Below are 15,511 nucleotides of genomic sequence, written 5' to 3'. Positions count from 1 at the left end.
AATACTGAAAAAAAAAGTTAATTTTGAGGGATATCCAAGCAAGGCATATGCATCTGACTATGCAACTTCATGATGCAAGAGGAGCAACATAGGCTTAATGAAAGGCCAAGCACTTCTGATACACTTTAGGTGTCCCAGAGAGGAAGCCTGCAATCTCCATCCAGCTAAGGATTTATATCTTAAAAGACTCAAGGGGTACAAGTGTTTGGGTGAACGAATTTGGTTGTCCAGTTTCAGGCTCCCTCTCTGAATAAGCCATCTGCCCCGGTGGACAGGCTGTGGCCTAGCTGGCTTGCAAGCATAAAGGGTCAGAGCTGGGCTCCGAGGGGCTGAGGAGGGGTCTCCGGGACCCGTGCCGCCCACACCCGCATGTGGCTGAAGTCCTTGACACCTATGGCCGGGAGGTTGGAGCAGTTCACGAGGATGAGTCGGCAGCCGATGTTGCCGTTGGCCCTGAAGCACTCCTGAGCAAGAAAGCGGAGGGGAAGGCGGGTGGGCCCGGGTCGCCCTCGGCCACTGCCGGCCCTCCGTCAGTGCTCACACAGGCTCACGTACACACAGAGCTCAGGGCCACCGGTTCAGGCGGGAGCTTCCCCCCCGCGCCAGACCCCGCACCTCGTACTGGGGGAAGCCGAGCTGCAGCACCCACTGGGCCACCTCCTCGGCGCTCCAGGCCAGGAAAGGGCATGCGGGCTCCGGCCCCGCCGTCCCCAGTCTCTGTTCCACCAGCGCCGTCCGCAGGCCGCCACGGTAAAGCGTCTTTCCGGGGCCCTGTTTCCATGGCAACCGCGACTTCCTGTAGGCGACCCCCCTCCGTCCCGCCGGCTCTGCGGAACTAGGTTTTGATTGGTTGCGTTGTTGAGGGGGGAGCCTGAGGAGCGAGCATCGAGGCACCACCTACTGTCAGGCTCACGTGCGCCCACTCGGCTTCTGTCGGCTTCTCCTGCTCGGGTGTTTCCGCCGTCGGTGGCAGAGCTTCGGCTCCACTCGGCTCTTTCCGCCTCGGCTGGCCGTCGCCTTCGGCCCCGCACGCGCCGGCGGCCCGGTCGGCCCTGCCCATGTCGGACGTGCTGGCTGCCGCCGCCGGCTCCCGCTTCGAGGCCCTGGCTGCCGGGGCGCCGGGTGGACCCGCGGCGCAGGGCCCCTCAGGTACGGGCTCGGTAGTGGAGGGAGCAGCCGGGCTGGCCGCAGGGGGGAGCGGCTTCCCGCTTGCGCGCTGCCCTGGCTGGGTCGAGCGCTTGCAGCCCGGCTGGGGTCCCTGGGGAGGAGCATCCCCCTCTCCGGCGGCGGGGTGGGCTGGGCTGAGCCGCCCGAGGGGGCGCCGGGCAGTGCCTGCGGGGCTGCGGGCCCGGGGACACGTATTTTAGCCGAGGAGAACGCCGTGAGTTTCCGTGATGGGTTTCCTCCTTTCTGCCGGAGAAGCCGTATTTCCACTGTGGCAGTTTGCTCCCGTGAAAACAAGGTGCCTCTGGCGAAGAGCAGCATCGGGAGTTAGTCCTTGGCTAGCATTTGCTGTACCGGGTGAGTTGGGTGCTGTGGTGCCTTCTGCCGCTGGTACCCACGTTTGCGGGGACCCCGGCCCCGCTGTAAAGGGGATGCTGAGCTCACCTGCTGCTCCAGCTCCCGAAACTACAGCAGCAGTTCCCGGTGTTTCTTCCCGGCAGTGGAATGAGCGAGCGCTGATGGAGGTTTATTAGGGACACGATGCTTTCCCTTGTGAAAGAGGCCCCATCTAGCCGGAAGCCGGATGATCTCTGCTGGGGGCTTGGTGCTGTGTGCTGGAGGTGCCTCCCAGCTCCAGACTGACTCTTCCAAAAGGCCAGCGGCTGTAAGAGCTGCAAAAGCTGGAACTTGTCCGTGCCCAGTTCGCTGCCTTAATGCGACCATACAGCGGGGCAGTGGAGCGTGTACCGCAGTTGCATGGGGACAGAGCTTTCTCAGAGATCAGGAGACTCAGGGGAGACCTAAAGTCATCTTTATAGACAGTCCTTTTAGCAGTGACCGAGGAATTTCCATCCCGTCAGTGCCCTGTGGGAACCACGGCATGATTTTTTTCCAGGGTCTTATCAGCACGGTTTTACATGATGAAATTTGGCCTTGTTCTGTCCTTCCAAAGCGAGGATTGGAGGTTCCTGAGCAAACCCTGCTTCCGAGAGTGGTTCTGCATGAAAAATATGCATGTTTTTTTGTTCTTCCTTTCTTGGGGTTGAGGCAATTAAAAATCTTTGTTCTACAAGATGATAGATATAGCTCAACATGAAAAACTGGTTGGCACAGCTCTTCATTCCACAGCCATGTGACCTTGTCAACATTTGACTGCTGGCTGTGATTTTTTTCATCCTATCTGTGTATTCTTGAGACCAAAATTTGTTTCACCTTCTCTCCGTATATTGTTTGTTGTTAGAAAATGAAGACTTAGCCCAAAAGACAGAGCCTGCAGATCAGCTGATTGATTCTGTGGAGTCCAGTACTTTGCAGAGCAGGTAGGAAGATCTTCTTGTGTATTGTGGCCCACATGCATGGCAGTCTGCTTCACCCCTGTGACCTCCTCCATGTGGCCATTGATTCTGTGTAGGTGAAGAGAAGGGACTGGAGACTGAATTGTCTGCTTTGGGACAGCGTACACCAGAATCAGTATAGGAGAGGCTGTTCTGACAGGCTTAAGGTTGTTTTAAAACTTATGAAATGATGTTTAATAAATGGCTCAGCTGTTCAAATCACAGAATCATTCAGCTTAGAAGGAGCCCTGCAAGCTTTTGTAGTCCATTTTAAAAGCTAATAAACTTTCAGCAGGAAATTTTCTCTACTTTGAAGGATTCCTTAATAATTAGGCATTCTCACTGTCTGTAATTCTGGTGGGAGCTCAGCAAGAAAACACCTTTTACTGTTTTCTTGTCAATGTTTTGGGTTTTTTTTCTTCACTCTATTTTCTGTGTCACACCTTCATTAATGCAGCTGATCAACCCTGTTATCAGATGTTTGGCTTGTTGCTATGTGTTTGGCTTGTGTTTGTGACTGAGCAATTGCACTGGTTACAAGCACTAATACTATATGCAGTGGAGTTTCATTTGCCATCATACATTTGTTGCACAGGATACAATTTCAGAAATGATTTAATTGAATCACACAGTAGATAAACCACAACCACACTGAAAAAAAGGGGAGGGCAAAAATCCAGAACAACCCCCACCACCACCATCAAACCACCCTTCTTGCTAAAATAGCAGTTTGATGCCATGTCGGTTTGATGTTAATGGTATCTGCATGAGCCTTCTTGACTCCAAATGTTTTTTTTCCATCTCTTTATTATGTCCTTGAGTGTTCTTCAAAGAGATTAATATAGACTGTGAGTGACGTGGCCACAGTAGATACTGGATACTTTTAGATGTACCTGATAAATTTGTCTAACTTAATCCCCATTGAAAAGAATGAGGGTTGTCCAGAAGTGTGAGTTGTTTGAAAAGGAATCAGCTGAACCCTGTCTTTGTAAACTGCTTATAAAACTTGTGTAGCTCTTGCTAATGTTTCAATGAATGTCTTGGGCTTCAGTGGTGTCTGGAAGAAAAAATTCCCAATCTGTTACTCCTGTGTTGATGGAGAGCCTTCCGAGCAGTCAAAATTTTTCCTGGACTCGGAGAGAAATTGTTAGAGATCACTGTGAGAGTTCTTCCTTTAAAAAATTGGCCCTTACAAGTGTCCCTTCTTATATTGTTCATCTGCTGCCATTTTGTGTATCATGGTATTCAGCTCATTTGAATTGTTCTTGCAGACCTTCTGGTCTATCATGCCATTCCCAGGAAAGTTTATCATACTGTTCAGAGAATTTAAGTAAGAAATGGCTTTATTTCTGGATAAAATCTCTATCCCCATACGAGGAAAGATTTGGAAACAAAAGCCACATTTGGCCTGTACTAGCCTTCTCTAAGGACGCAGGAAAGAACATATCTGAGTTGAGCTGTGTATGGGGTTTTTCTGTTTTTTTTGTGTTGTTTGTTTTTGTTTTTGTTTTTTTAACTATTCCACACTATACCAAGAGCCTAATCCCTTGCTAATGAGAATTTCTCATTTCTGAAAGCAGACATTTGAGGAAATGCACGTATTTTCTCTTAGTAGTGTTCTCATGTTTCTGATACTTTAGTCCAGTGCATTTGACATTGGCTTTATAGTGCTGTGAGAAGGCTTTGCTCTTTGAAAGGACAACTGTTTCTATTCTGACTAAAGACTAGGTTGCTTCTCATGGAAGTTTCACACTGAGAGTATGTTAGAAGAGACTCTTCTGGCTTCCATCTGAGTTCAGCTGGGATAACTCCAGACAATATGCATCATTCTTTAATGTAATTTAGAAGAAAACCCTCATCAGAGAATGAATTTCAAAAATGTTTGCTTTCTTGCTCATTCTCTTCCTGCTACATACCTTTCTTTTTGTTTTAACATGCCCATTTCTTCGTGTCACAGTGCAGTACTTGGACCTCTTTGCTATTACTGTGCTGCTGCTCTATGTCTCATGGCTTGCTTGTCTGCACAGCATATTCGAATATGACAGAGAGACACCTGGGTGTTCCCTGTATCCCTGGAGACTGGTAATAGGAAAGACATAATGGGCCACTAAAATGGAACGTGTTTTCAGGATGGCTGTCAAAACTGTTCTGCATCTTCACTGATCCAGTTGACCTCTGATAGGGTATGCAGATGTCATGCAGTAGCTAGCATAAACAAAGTTGTCTCTTCTTGACCAGAAAGTTGCTACTGTTTTCTGTACTTGGTACAGTGTTGGTGAGCTGGCGTGCTGTGTGGTGAGTGCAGGGAATTACTGCTGTCTAAAGGATGGTAAATACAAAGTATCTCCCTGAAGTTGCTCCCTCTGGCTCGCATGGAAGATAGCCACCTAGAGATGAGGGCAGAACTTGGATACAAAGGGTTCTGTGTGCAGATGGCAGGTGCTCACTCCAGAAGCTTGTTCCCTTAGTCTATTTAAATTTGAGTTCTACGGCAGAGTGATTCCTCTGCTGGCTGTGTCCTAGGTGCAAGTGCTGAATTGTAGTGCTCTTCATCTGAAAGGTCACAGGCTGGGTCGCTCGTGGAGGCAGGCACGACAGAGGATTCCAAGGAAGGAGCTGGCACTTTGGAGGACAGGGAAGTGTCTGAACTAGAAGAAAAACTGCCTGATGAAATCCAGTCCCTGAAAAAGGTAGGTGTGTGTTTCTTATGTCTGAAAGCAAGGACAGAGTTGCAGCAATAGCTCTTCCACCCTACTGCTGTCTTATGGCTATGGGATTGAGGCTTCAAAGGTTGTGTTAAGACAAAAGTAGTATTATAACACAGATTCAGTCTGATTTGCAAAATCCTTCTTCTGTCTTTGGCTAGTCCTCACTTCCTTGCAGTTTTGGCTTGCTAAGGCTTCAAGGTGATTCTCACTTTTTGCCTCTCATTTGGGGCTTCTGGGAATTCCCTTCTTGCAGATTCCTGGAAGAAGGAGCTGAAAGTGACTGCTGCCTTTTGTTTCATTTAGTGAGCAGCCAATTTGTTTGTGTTACAGATACAGTTGGGAAAACCCACACAAGTAGCACCCAGCTCAGGAGCTGTGAGTTTGCATATATGAGGAAAGAGAGCTGGTCCTAGTCAACCAGATTCACTTTTCACTAGTATGCAGCAAAGGACAGCTTGATTGTAGCTGTAGTATGGATGCACATAGAGCTGAAAGGCTTTCCCTGGAAAAACTGTGTCTTAGGAAATTTTTCCAAGTGTCGTAATCTGCAAAGCTGCTGCTTTGTTGAGAGGTAACAATTAACTCTGAGGCAGATGCAAAGATGTGCCTGCCCAGGGACTCACAGGGAGGCCTAGGGGTGTGTGATTTGTGAGACTAACACAGCGTTTGACTTCAAAGTTCATGGCTTTGATGCTGTGGGGGGGAAAAAAGGCAGAGAGGTGTCTTGGAGCTAGATTGTTCTTTTTAACTAATAGAAGTTTCTGCAGGGTCTGACTTGGCTTCAGAAAGATGCCTAAATTACTAATATGCTGTTTTAAATACAGCTAGAGACTTTCTTACCATGATGGTGTTTGTGACTGTGTTTCTTATGTGCTTTGTGCAGGAAGCTGTTGTTCGAATGACCAACTACCATGTACCTCAAGGAGCAGGAGATATAGTCATGATTCAGTCAGATCACACTGGTGCTGTGGATATCCTTTCAGCTGAGCTGGAGACTGCAGGTCTCCTTGGTGGACAGAAGAAAGGTGAGTCCTGAAAGGACTTTTTAAGTGCCTGTCCTGCCTAGAGACGAGCAGAGGCTATCCTTGAGACACTGCTAATTCCTGCTGGAAATTTGGGCTCTTGGATAGCGAGTAGGAAAGCTTCATGTCCAGGGTTTCTGGGGGCAGGGTCTAGAGTGCAAAAGCCTTATTGGAAATAGCTTCAGTGTTTTCAGGTAACAGTTTGTCAGTAGTGAAAAGTCAGGCGAGCCCACAGTCTTTTCCCTTGTCTCAGCTCAGCCTCCCCCTCTGGCTCCACCCACCATGTGGACCACTGAGAAGACAAAGGAATTCAAAGCCAAGGTGGGAAGAGAAAAGAATGGCCGGATGGTGGTAAAGCGAGGCGAGGTGGTGACAGTCCGTGTGCCAACCCATCCTCATGGGAAATGCATTTGCTGGGAGTTTGCTACAGATGACTACGACATTGGTTTTGGAGTCTACTTTGACTGGACCACAGTTACTAGCACTGCCATTACCGTTCAGGTCAGCGAATCCAGTGATGAGGAAGATGAAGAGGAGGAGGAGGAAAATGAAGGTTAGTGCAGAGCTTATAAGGGTTAATTTGTGGTGCTTGTTGATATGCTGCTGAGACTGTCAGATGTTGTAATTTCCATCTACTTTGTTTACTTAGCCCATTTGTTATCTCTGCAGCCTTTTGTGTTCTTGGTTAGGCTATGATGAGAAAGCACTTAGCCCTTCCTGTTTCAGTGTATGTCAGTGGCTGTTCTTTCCCAAGAGCATTCTTAAAATTGAACACATTGAAAAATAAGATCAGAATTCACTTGTTCAACTTGTAGCTGATAAAAAGATCAAGGTCTCAAATTTTAACTTGGCCAGTTTTCTTAACCTCTCAGGCTGAGAAATTTCTGGCGGTGAGTAGAGGCAAAAAGGTTTTGTTTCTGGGCTTTTTGGTTGGTTGTTTTGTTATTGGGGTGTTTTAGGGTTTTGTTGGTGGTTGTTTTGTTGTTCTTTTTGTTTGGTTGGGTTTTTTGTTGTGGGTTGTTCCCCCCCCCCCCCATTACATCATTAGCTCCTGCTGACTGTATTTTAGAGGATTGCTGTCTGTGTCTTTGTACTTGTGAAACACACAGTGATGTTGCCTGCTCTGTGGCTTCAGTGTATGTGTGAACAGAGTAGCTGGGTGTCTGAAATTAATTTTGCAGGTTTTCCAATAAGGGCTAAGTTTCTGTATGAGGAATCCTCTTGGAAAAGTGACTGAAGACATAAACACAGTGAGGTTATAGCTAAGAGCTTTCCTGCCTTTCTTTTGCTTCAAGCCTGTATCGCTGGTCCAGTACTGTGCATATAAAGTAAGGTGTCTAAAAGGTAATAATTCCAGGGAGAGGAGACCAGGCTGGAAGGCAAGTGGATGCTGTTCCATCTATATTCCAAAGGGAACTGGTTCTTGGCATGTCCTTTGTCATGGTAAGGAAAGCTGGACTTTGTGGGTATTACTTGCAGAAAGGTCAGCGCAGACACTGTGGGTAACGCTGTCACAGTTAGCCAGCCATATACTTGAATGCCTCTGGTGAATTCTTGTCTTGATCTTTTTCTGGACAACCTAGTAGCTTAGCTGGCTCTGGCTTGCTTACTTGTCTTCTATCTCCCATTCTACTTACTTATCTCCTCTCTCCCATTTAGGACTCGCCCCTGTTGGTGATGTGGAAAGAGGCTCCAAAAGCTATCTGCGGAACCGCTACGGAGAGATCATGCCAGTATACCGGAGGAACAGCCATCGGGAGGTGCAGGCAGGCAGCCATGAGTACCCAGGCGAGGGCATCTACCTGCTGAAATTTGACAACTCATACTCTCTCCTCCGCAATAAGACTTTGTTCTTTCATGTCTATTACACTAGCTGAACTAAAGGGAAGGGCAGGGACGGCAGGCAGGTAATGGTGAATGTAGAAGGCTGCCACCCAACCCTGGTACTGCCTGATGGGCACTGCTGCGTGATGGAACCAAGGCACAATTCTGCTGGCTCTTCTTCGGACACTAAATGGTTTCTCCCCACACCCTCCTTCCCTTCTGTCCCAGTGGTGAAAGGTAGCTGTGTCTGCCTGGTTGTCTACAGGCAGCTGCTTTTTCTGTAAAACTTTGGGAGATCTGCTCTGTGCAGGCATCAGGCTGGGCCTTCATGTCGTAGCTGGTAAATGCCCAGAGGCCAAGTTCAGGTGGTCATGGTTTCAATCTGTTGCGCTGGTACAAAATGAAGTGAAAATATTTTTGATCCGTTACTATTTTGTGACTAACTTTTCCAACTTTCCTGCTGTATCTGCGTCATTAGAGGGTAGCTGTCAGTTGCAGTGAGCCAAAGCACAGCTGGCTTGTCACCTAGCCACCTAGATGTCATCACCTACCACCACTACATGTCACCAGCACCTAGTGCTTCCTCCACTCGTGCGGGTGGGGGCGCAGCTGGCTAGCGGAAGCCTCTGCTGCAGTGGCTTGGCCGTGCTACAACAGGCAGCCCCGAACAGCAGTCACAGCACGTGTTCGAGCAGGGGTGGGAGAGAGGATGCACACCTACAAGTCCATAAGAAGGTTTCCCTACAGATTAAAAATTGGATGTTACACCTGTTGATTGTAGGGGTATGCAGATGATTAAAACTTCGGTGACTGCCAAAAGCTTTTCTATAATCCAGATGCGAAGAAGAAATTACTGCTGTGCTGAGTAAATATGAGAAGGTTGGAGTGCAGCCAAAAAATAGGAAGTATTTCACAGTAGCAGCGTGTTGGTTCACTGGTATTGCTGCCAGCTGGATAATACTGTATGTAGCAAGGAAAAAAGGCTCCCCAGAGAAGTGTAGCTTGTCTGCTACTATTGCTGTTGCAAAGGTATTGTTAGAGAAGAACATCTCTGCTCAGAAACTTGAAAGATATGGGATTTAAACAATCCTTTCTGTGTACAAGAATCAGCAAGGCCATTGCTAACCCTGATTATGTGGTAAAGGGTGGAGTTCCTTGGCATGTTTTTGTGGCTAATGGTGGCATTGGTGATCACCTTCTGCTCAAATACTGGCAGAGTTGAACAAGGATTAAGTTAATCCTTCAGAGATGAATTTTGAATCATGTTTATCTGTAACTTGTTTATTTTAATACTTTTAAATTGAAATCTTTCTCTTTTCTAAGAATACTGCTGTATTTACATTTTTTTATACCTCTGCAGAGACACAAAATAGCTGTTTGCATGGTAATTCCAGTAGAATTCTGAGTTTTAAATCCTCCAGGTAAAGCACCCTTACTTGTTCCTTCTATTGAGAGGAATGATGGACAAACTGATTTTGGGTAGTTAAAGCCAAAGTCTTCACTCTTGTAAGAGGAGTGCATATTTATTATTAAGGATATATTGTAATGCTGTGCAATTTGCTCAATATTCAAGCTCTTATTTTAACTATCTCTGTTTACTTATTCTCTACCATGGAGCAATTTAGTAGGTCAAAATGGTAAGAGAGAGATTAGTCAGTCTACAATAGAGCAGCCCAAGCTGGGAGCAGGAGGAGTGGAAATGCAAAGAACACTGATTGCAGCACAGTGGTTTTCTGGGTGAGCAGACAGGGAGCAGAGTTGGTCAGTGTAAAGAGCAGAGCTGTTGCTGCTTTGGGCTCTGAAAAAGCAAGCACACCTTGAAGGGGGACTGCAAAGCAACCTTGCAGGGAGGCACAACAGTATCAGTATACAGAGCTTGATATCTGCCAGAGTAAGAAGCTCTTTCATTCAGCAGCTTGGGGAGGACTATTCCTGCCTTTAGCCTCTCCTAGGGGACATTAAGGACCATCCTGTGGCCTTTGTACAGCACTTGGATCAGGCCTGAACAATGTGGGTAAGGTGCTGTCTTTTTTTTTTTTATAGTCCTTGTCTATCAAGTTCCTAGACATTAAGCAGAATAGGATAGGAAAGACCCTTCTGTCTGACCACACTGTCAGTACTGCCCCACTCAACGACTGCCTTTGGTCCTTTGCTGGGAGTTCCACAGAACCCTGTGTGCGCTGCGGGTTAGTGTATGATGCACTGTCTGGCACCTACTCCACTTTATAATTAGGATTTATTTACAATGAAGTCAATTATTGATACTCAGTTGCACAGTGGGTGCAGGCTAGTGCAGGCTAGTGGGTTATCTCCACTAAAAAACTGTTTCCCTTACAGCAAGGCATTCCTGTTGCTAACTTGCAGCTACTTCCCCCTCCTGTCCGTGTGTTGCTCACATTAAGGTTTGCAGTACATTTTGTCATGTTGTAAGAAGTATGGCCTGCCTCACAACCAATTTTGATCCCTCACTCGTACATAAACAGTATGTGCTAGTTTTCAAGCCATTAGTGTTTTTAGTTTAGATGAGTTGCACTGCAGATGGCAGGCCTATTGCTCAGTTCTAGCTTTCTGAAGTGTGGACCAACCTATAAGGCAGCTCAGGTCACTTGTTAAGAACTGTGCCCATCTCCTTGTTTCACTGACTTAAGACCACTTAAGCATTCAGTATGGTTTGTCATCCCAACCAGCATGTGCCTGGACTGCAAATGCAGAGTGCCCATAGACAGGCCTGCTGAGGTGGAACCAAAAGCATTTGGTGTGTTACTCACACCAGAAACTTAAGTTTCCTATAAGTATCTGCTATCTCTTATGAACATAAGATAGTTTTAGGCACAGAGTATTTCATCTGCAGGAAACAGAAGCTTCACAGTTGTACAGAATAATTCCTCTTTTTGCTTGTGCTTTTTTAATTTCTGCATTACATGAGTATGTTGTTTCTCAGGTATTCAGATAGTATTCATTACGCAAGTGACAACTTTTCTTTGGAAGGGTCTATAGTCTTCATTAATTTCTGATAAATCCAATAGTTTGTCTGTGTGGCTAGTGATTAATAGCAGCCATTCCCATTAAAAATCAAATCCATTGTTGGTTCAGACAAGTAACCTTACTTTTCATGCCTTCTTTTTTTGCTTGGTGGATCTCCTGGATTTGTATCCAACCCTGCTATCTGGCTGAGGCAGTGATGGAAACCCTTCTATTCACAGACTTTTGGAACTAGACTTTGGGTCTAGAAAGAAAAATTAATTAAAAAGGGAGTTGCAATTCAGAGAGGGAAATTAATCCTTGAGAAGGGAAAATTCCTTCCTTGTTTCCATGGAAAGAAGATGTCAGATAGGTTTTTTAAATGTGTTTCTTCTCCCTGTGTATTGTTGAGAAATCAAAAAAGTTAAATCAAGGAAGAAGCTTCTTTGCATTTTGGGTTTGCTTTTGTGAAAACACAAAATTGTTTTCCATTTTTGAGTTTCTTTTGAGTATAATTTAGATCTAGAAATAAGGTCTACGTGTTCAGCCAGAGATATGCCAGTCATGTAGTGCAGGACTTGCATAAAAATTAGATTGTATAATAGTTCATTTATAACAATGGGTACAATCTGTTGGGCATTTTTTTATGCCAGGGGTCATAAGATCTCCGTCGTTGTTGGTTTTGTGTGATGTTTGGGTTTTTTGGGGTTTGTTTTTTTGGTGTGTTTTTTTTTTTCTTTAGGTGTAATGTAGCAGCAGGAGTTTAAAAGGGATGTGTTTTACTGAGGAGAGTGAAAAATCGCTTAAATCAGGGGCCACTTGTACTGATTTAATTTACTCACAAACTCTTTGGAGGCCTGTAACATAGACTCTTGTGAAAGGATATTGGTGTCAGATTGATTATTGGTAATGAGCCACTTACATGAACAGGTAAGGTGAAAATGCGTAAAAGAGAGAGCTTAGTTGTCTGACTTCAGGAGCTAAGAAGAAAGTGAAGTTTCTATGCAACTGAGTGTAAAGACAGCAACATACTTTTCATTTTTGCTCTACCGTATGCACTCATTTCCTTGTAACCATGTGTGCTTGTAACCTTCAGCTGTGGCCTGCAGTGGGTCAGTTATTGTGGTGCTGGACCTGGTGAGGTGGGTTAGAGATGAACCTTGTTAAATGCCTAGTTGCTGAAAGACTTACTGATTCATGTGGGGAATTAGGGTATGGAATTAATCCCTAAATAAGTTCACTTTTACCCCACTGCTTATACTCTTCCTTCTTGTTTCATTATCCCTACTAAAGCCACTGTACAGAGGATTTATCACAAGGTGCCTTAGGAGCAAGGAGCATGTCTGAAATAAGAGCCATAGATGTCATTAGTCCAAGGGATTTCTCCTTGGGTTTTTTTCCCATTTGTGTAGAAGGGAGATGCGTCCTAAAATCAGGCAAGGAGAGCCCTATGGGCTCTTCCTGGAGATTTAAGCTCTTCATTAGACTGCCTTGTTGCTGTAAGTTGAGTCATAAAATGGTGGTTTGAGTTTCCTGGTGCCATAAGATCTTTGTCTTCTAAAATCATAAGCTGTTGTCATACACCAAGGAACACCAGAGGACTACTCCTTTTGATATAGTGATGGTAAACCTGAGGACCAGAGGAACACTAGATAGCCACAGAAAAGCATTCCTTGTGGCCATTCATTATTTTCTCTAAAAAGAGTGTCAGAATTCAGCACTGAGTGGTGTGTGCTTATGTATATTGAGACTGGGTAAGAGACCAGAGCAAAAAAGGTGAGGTTTTTTTTTTTTTTTTTCTACAAGTGTGAAGGGAAAGACTGTTTCTCCTTTCCTCATATCTGGGAAGATATTGGATGTGACAATGTCACATATATGACTGAGAATATCTCAATGGGTAGAATGAAAAACTGAGAACTGATCGTGACTGGCTAGTTAATTAGACTGAAAGAAGCCAGGAGTTTAGCAGGAGTCAAAATGCTAAGTCATTTACCTAAATAAATTAATTTGATGTAACTTAATAAAGCTTTAGAAGGTACATAAATCTGCAGTGTTCAAGTACGTCTTGCCAGGAGAATTTTCTGTGGGGTTATTCCACGTTTGCCTCCAAAGAGTCTCTGGCAACTTATTCTGAAACACTGGTGCTGTTGGAGCTAAAGACACAACATCAGGCTGGGTGGACAGTGGGTCTGACTCCCCTTGGCTTTTCTGTGTTCCATTCTGGATTTTACATGTTGCCTTCTCAGAAGAATCATACAAGAAATGTACCCTTTATCAGGCAGGGAGAGAGCAAGAATTTTGCGAGCCATTAGTGAGGCTATCTGGTTTAAACCCATCTGGACTGGTGAGTTAAGTCCCTTGGGCAAGAAGCTGGATGCCAGCCATAAAGCTGAGGGCTAAGGAGGCTTTGCCAAATAATGACCTCGCAGTTTAGGAGCTGTGTTTGGAAATTATAAATAGCTGAAAATGGTTTCCTGGCAACCTTCAGGATGCTCTGGTGACTGCTCTCCTCAGAGGGAAGCAGCATGCTCTCAACTCACTGCTCCAAGTTGCTCACATAGATCTTTCAATGCGGAACATCTTGCAAAGCTCATCATACCTTTTTCAGACCTATATCCTTGTGAACTGTGATGGTTGTCAGTCTTACCTATGTGATGTGAATGTTTTTTGATGTCCTGTGATTTCAAAATTGAGATCTCGGCACCAACCGTTTGCTCTTCATGGCCTCCCAAGATAGGAGCTTTAAATGGAGGAGAAGCTATTTCAACAAAATTTGGCACTGAACCTCTTGCTGAGGGGCACAGATGAAGGCTACATTTGTAGCATGCTTGTATTCCTTCTAAGCTTGGTTTGTACTGTTTATATTTGATGTGTTGTGGCTGTTTTGTAAAAGTATATTGGAACTTATTCCCTTTAAATAAACTTTTCACTATGCAACCAAGAACTTGGTCTTCTCTTTAAAACAAGTGTGTGTCTTGATACGAAAAACTGAACTACAGCCTTTCCAACAAACCAAGAATAAAATTAAACCTGGTTTTATCAGTAAAGAGGGAGCACATACTCAAAATGTACTTTGCAGTGTACCAGATGTTATGGCTGTTGATGGATAGGAAAATGTTCTGTTGTCAGCTGGTGATGATGGTTCCAGACAATTCTTCAAATTCTCCAATGCTTGAGAGTATACTGAATGCCTGAAGAATTGGACTGGAACATGCAAGTAGCCAAGCTCATATAATAGACACAGATACTTTGAATGCTTTACCCTCCAGTGCTTCATATTGGTACTTGTCATCACCAATTGCAGAGATTCCCTATAGCTAGTTCTTCCATTATGTCATCTTTTAATCTGAAAGATTAATAACATATCTTCAGTTACCAAGTACTGATTAAATTATCTACAGAAAAGTGTTTTCTCTTCATAGCTGCTTGCCCATCAACTTTATCTTACTATGAAGACTGAAGGAAGCACTTGCTGGTCAAAATGAGAAATGATGACCTGTAGCTGGAGCCATCCTTCCACGGAATCATAGAACGGCTTGAGTTGGAAGGGACTGTAAACATCACCTAGTCCCAACTCATTTGCCACAGGCAGGGACACCTTCCACTAGACCAGGTTGTTCAAAGCCCTGTCCAACCTGTTCTTGAACACTGCTAGGGATGGGGCAGCCACAGCTTCTCTGAGCAACCTCTGCCAGTGCCTCACAATGCTCACAGTAATGATTTTTTTCCTAATATCTAATCTTAATCTCCCCTCTTCGAGTTTAAGACATTCCCCCTTGTCCTGTCCCTACATGCCCCTGTAAAAAGTCCCTCTCAGGTTTCTTGTAGGGCTCTAGGTGCTGTAAGGCTGCTATAAGGTCTCCCTTGAGCCTTCTCCAGGCTGAACAAGCCCAGCTGTCTCAGCCTGTCTTCATAGGAGAGATGCTCCACCCCTCTGATAGTCCTCGTGACACTCCTCTGGACTCGGTTCATCCAACAGGCCACATCCCTCTTGTGTTGAGGGACCCAGATCTGGATGCAGTACTGCAGGTGGAGTTTCACCAGAGCAGAGGGGCAGGATCACCTCCCTTGACCTGCTGGTCATGCTCCTTTTGGTGCAGCCCAGGGTACGGTTGGCTTTCTGGGCTACAAGTGCATATTGCTGGCTCATGTCCAGCTTTTCCTCCACTAGTACCCTCAGGTTCTTCTCCTCAAGGCTGCTCTCAAGCCCTTCTCCACCCAGCCTCTGTTTGTGCCTGGGATTACATGACCCGGGTGCAGGACCTTGCACTTGGCCTTGTTGAACTTCATGAGGTTCATATGGGCTGACCACTCAAGCCTATTCAGGTTTCCCTGGATGACATTGCTTCCCTGCAGCATGCTGACCACACTACGCAGCTTGATGTTGCTGGAAATCTTGCTGAGGGTGCACTCAATCCCACTGTCCATGTCACTGACAAAGAACAGCACTGGTCCCAGTACCGATCCCTGAGAGCTTCCATTCGTCACTGCGCACTTA

The 15,511-nt window shown here is 45.5% G+C and overlaps 1 protein-coding gene across 2 annotated transcripts; it reads left to right on the top strand.

Moving 5' to 3' along the window:
- The first annotated feature begins 877 nt into the window (after positions 1-877).
- TMED8 (transmembrane p24 trafficking protein family member 8) lies at positions 878-9,866 on the top strand. 2 transcript variants are annotated; one of them, XM_061463679.1, is made up of 6 exons: positions 891-1,149; positions 2,405-2,483; positions 5,059-5,188; positions 6,090-6,231; positions 6,482-6,781; positions 7,888-9,866. In XM_061463679.1, the coding sequence occupies exons 1-6, from the start codon at positions 1,059-1,061 to the stop codon at positions 8,103-8,105; spliced, it is 960 nt and encodes a 319-aa protein (XP_061319663.1). In that variant the 5' UTR covers positions 891-1,058; the 3' UTR covers positions 8,106-9,866. The 2 variants fall into 2 exon arrangements, with proteins under 2 accessions (XP_061319664.1, XP_061319663.1); XM_061463680.1 differs by lacking the exon at positions 2,405-2,483 and having other exon boundaries at positions 878-1,149.
- Positions 9,867-15,511: the final 5,645 nt, after the last annotated feature.

This window comes from Pezoporus flaviventris, unplaced genomic scaffold (genome assembly GCF_033815535.1).
Source record: "Pezoporus flaviventris isolate CSIRO_AGI_PZ_B2104156 unplaced genomic scaffold, CSIRO_AGI_Pfla_v1 ptg000036l, whole genome shotgun sequence".
Taxonomy (NCBI): Eukaryota; Metazoa; Chordata; class Aves; order Psittaciformes; family Psittacidae; genus Pezoporus; species Pezoporus flaviventris.
This window is presented reverse-complemented; position numbering and strand designations above follow the sequence as displayed.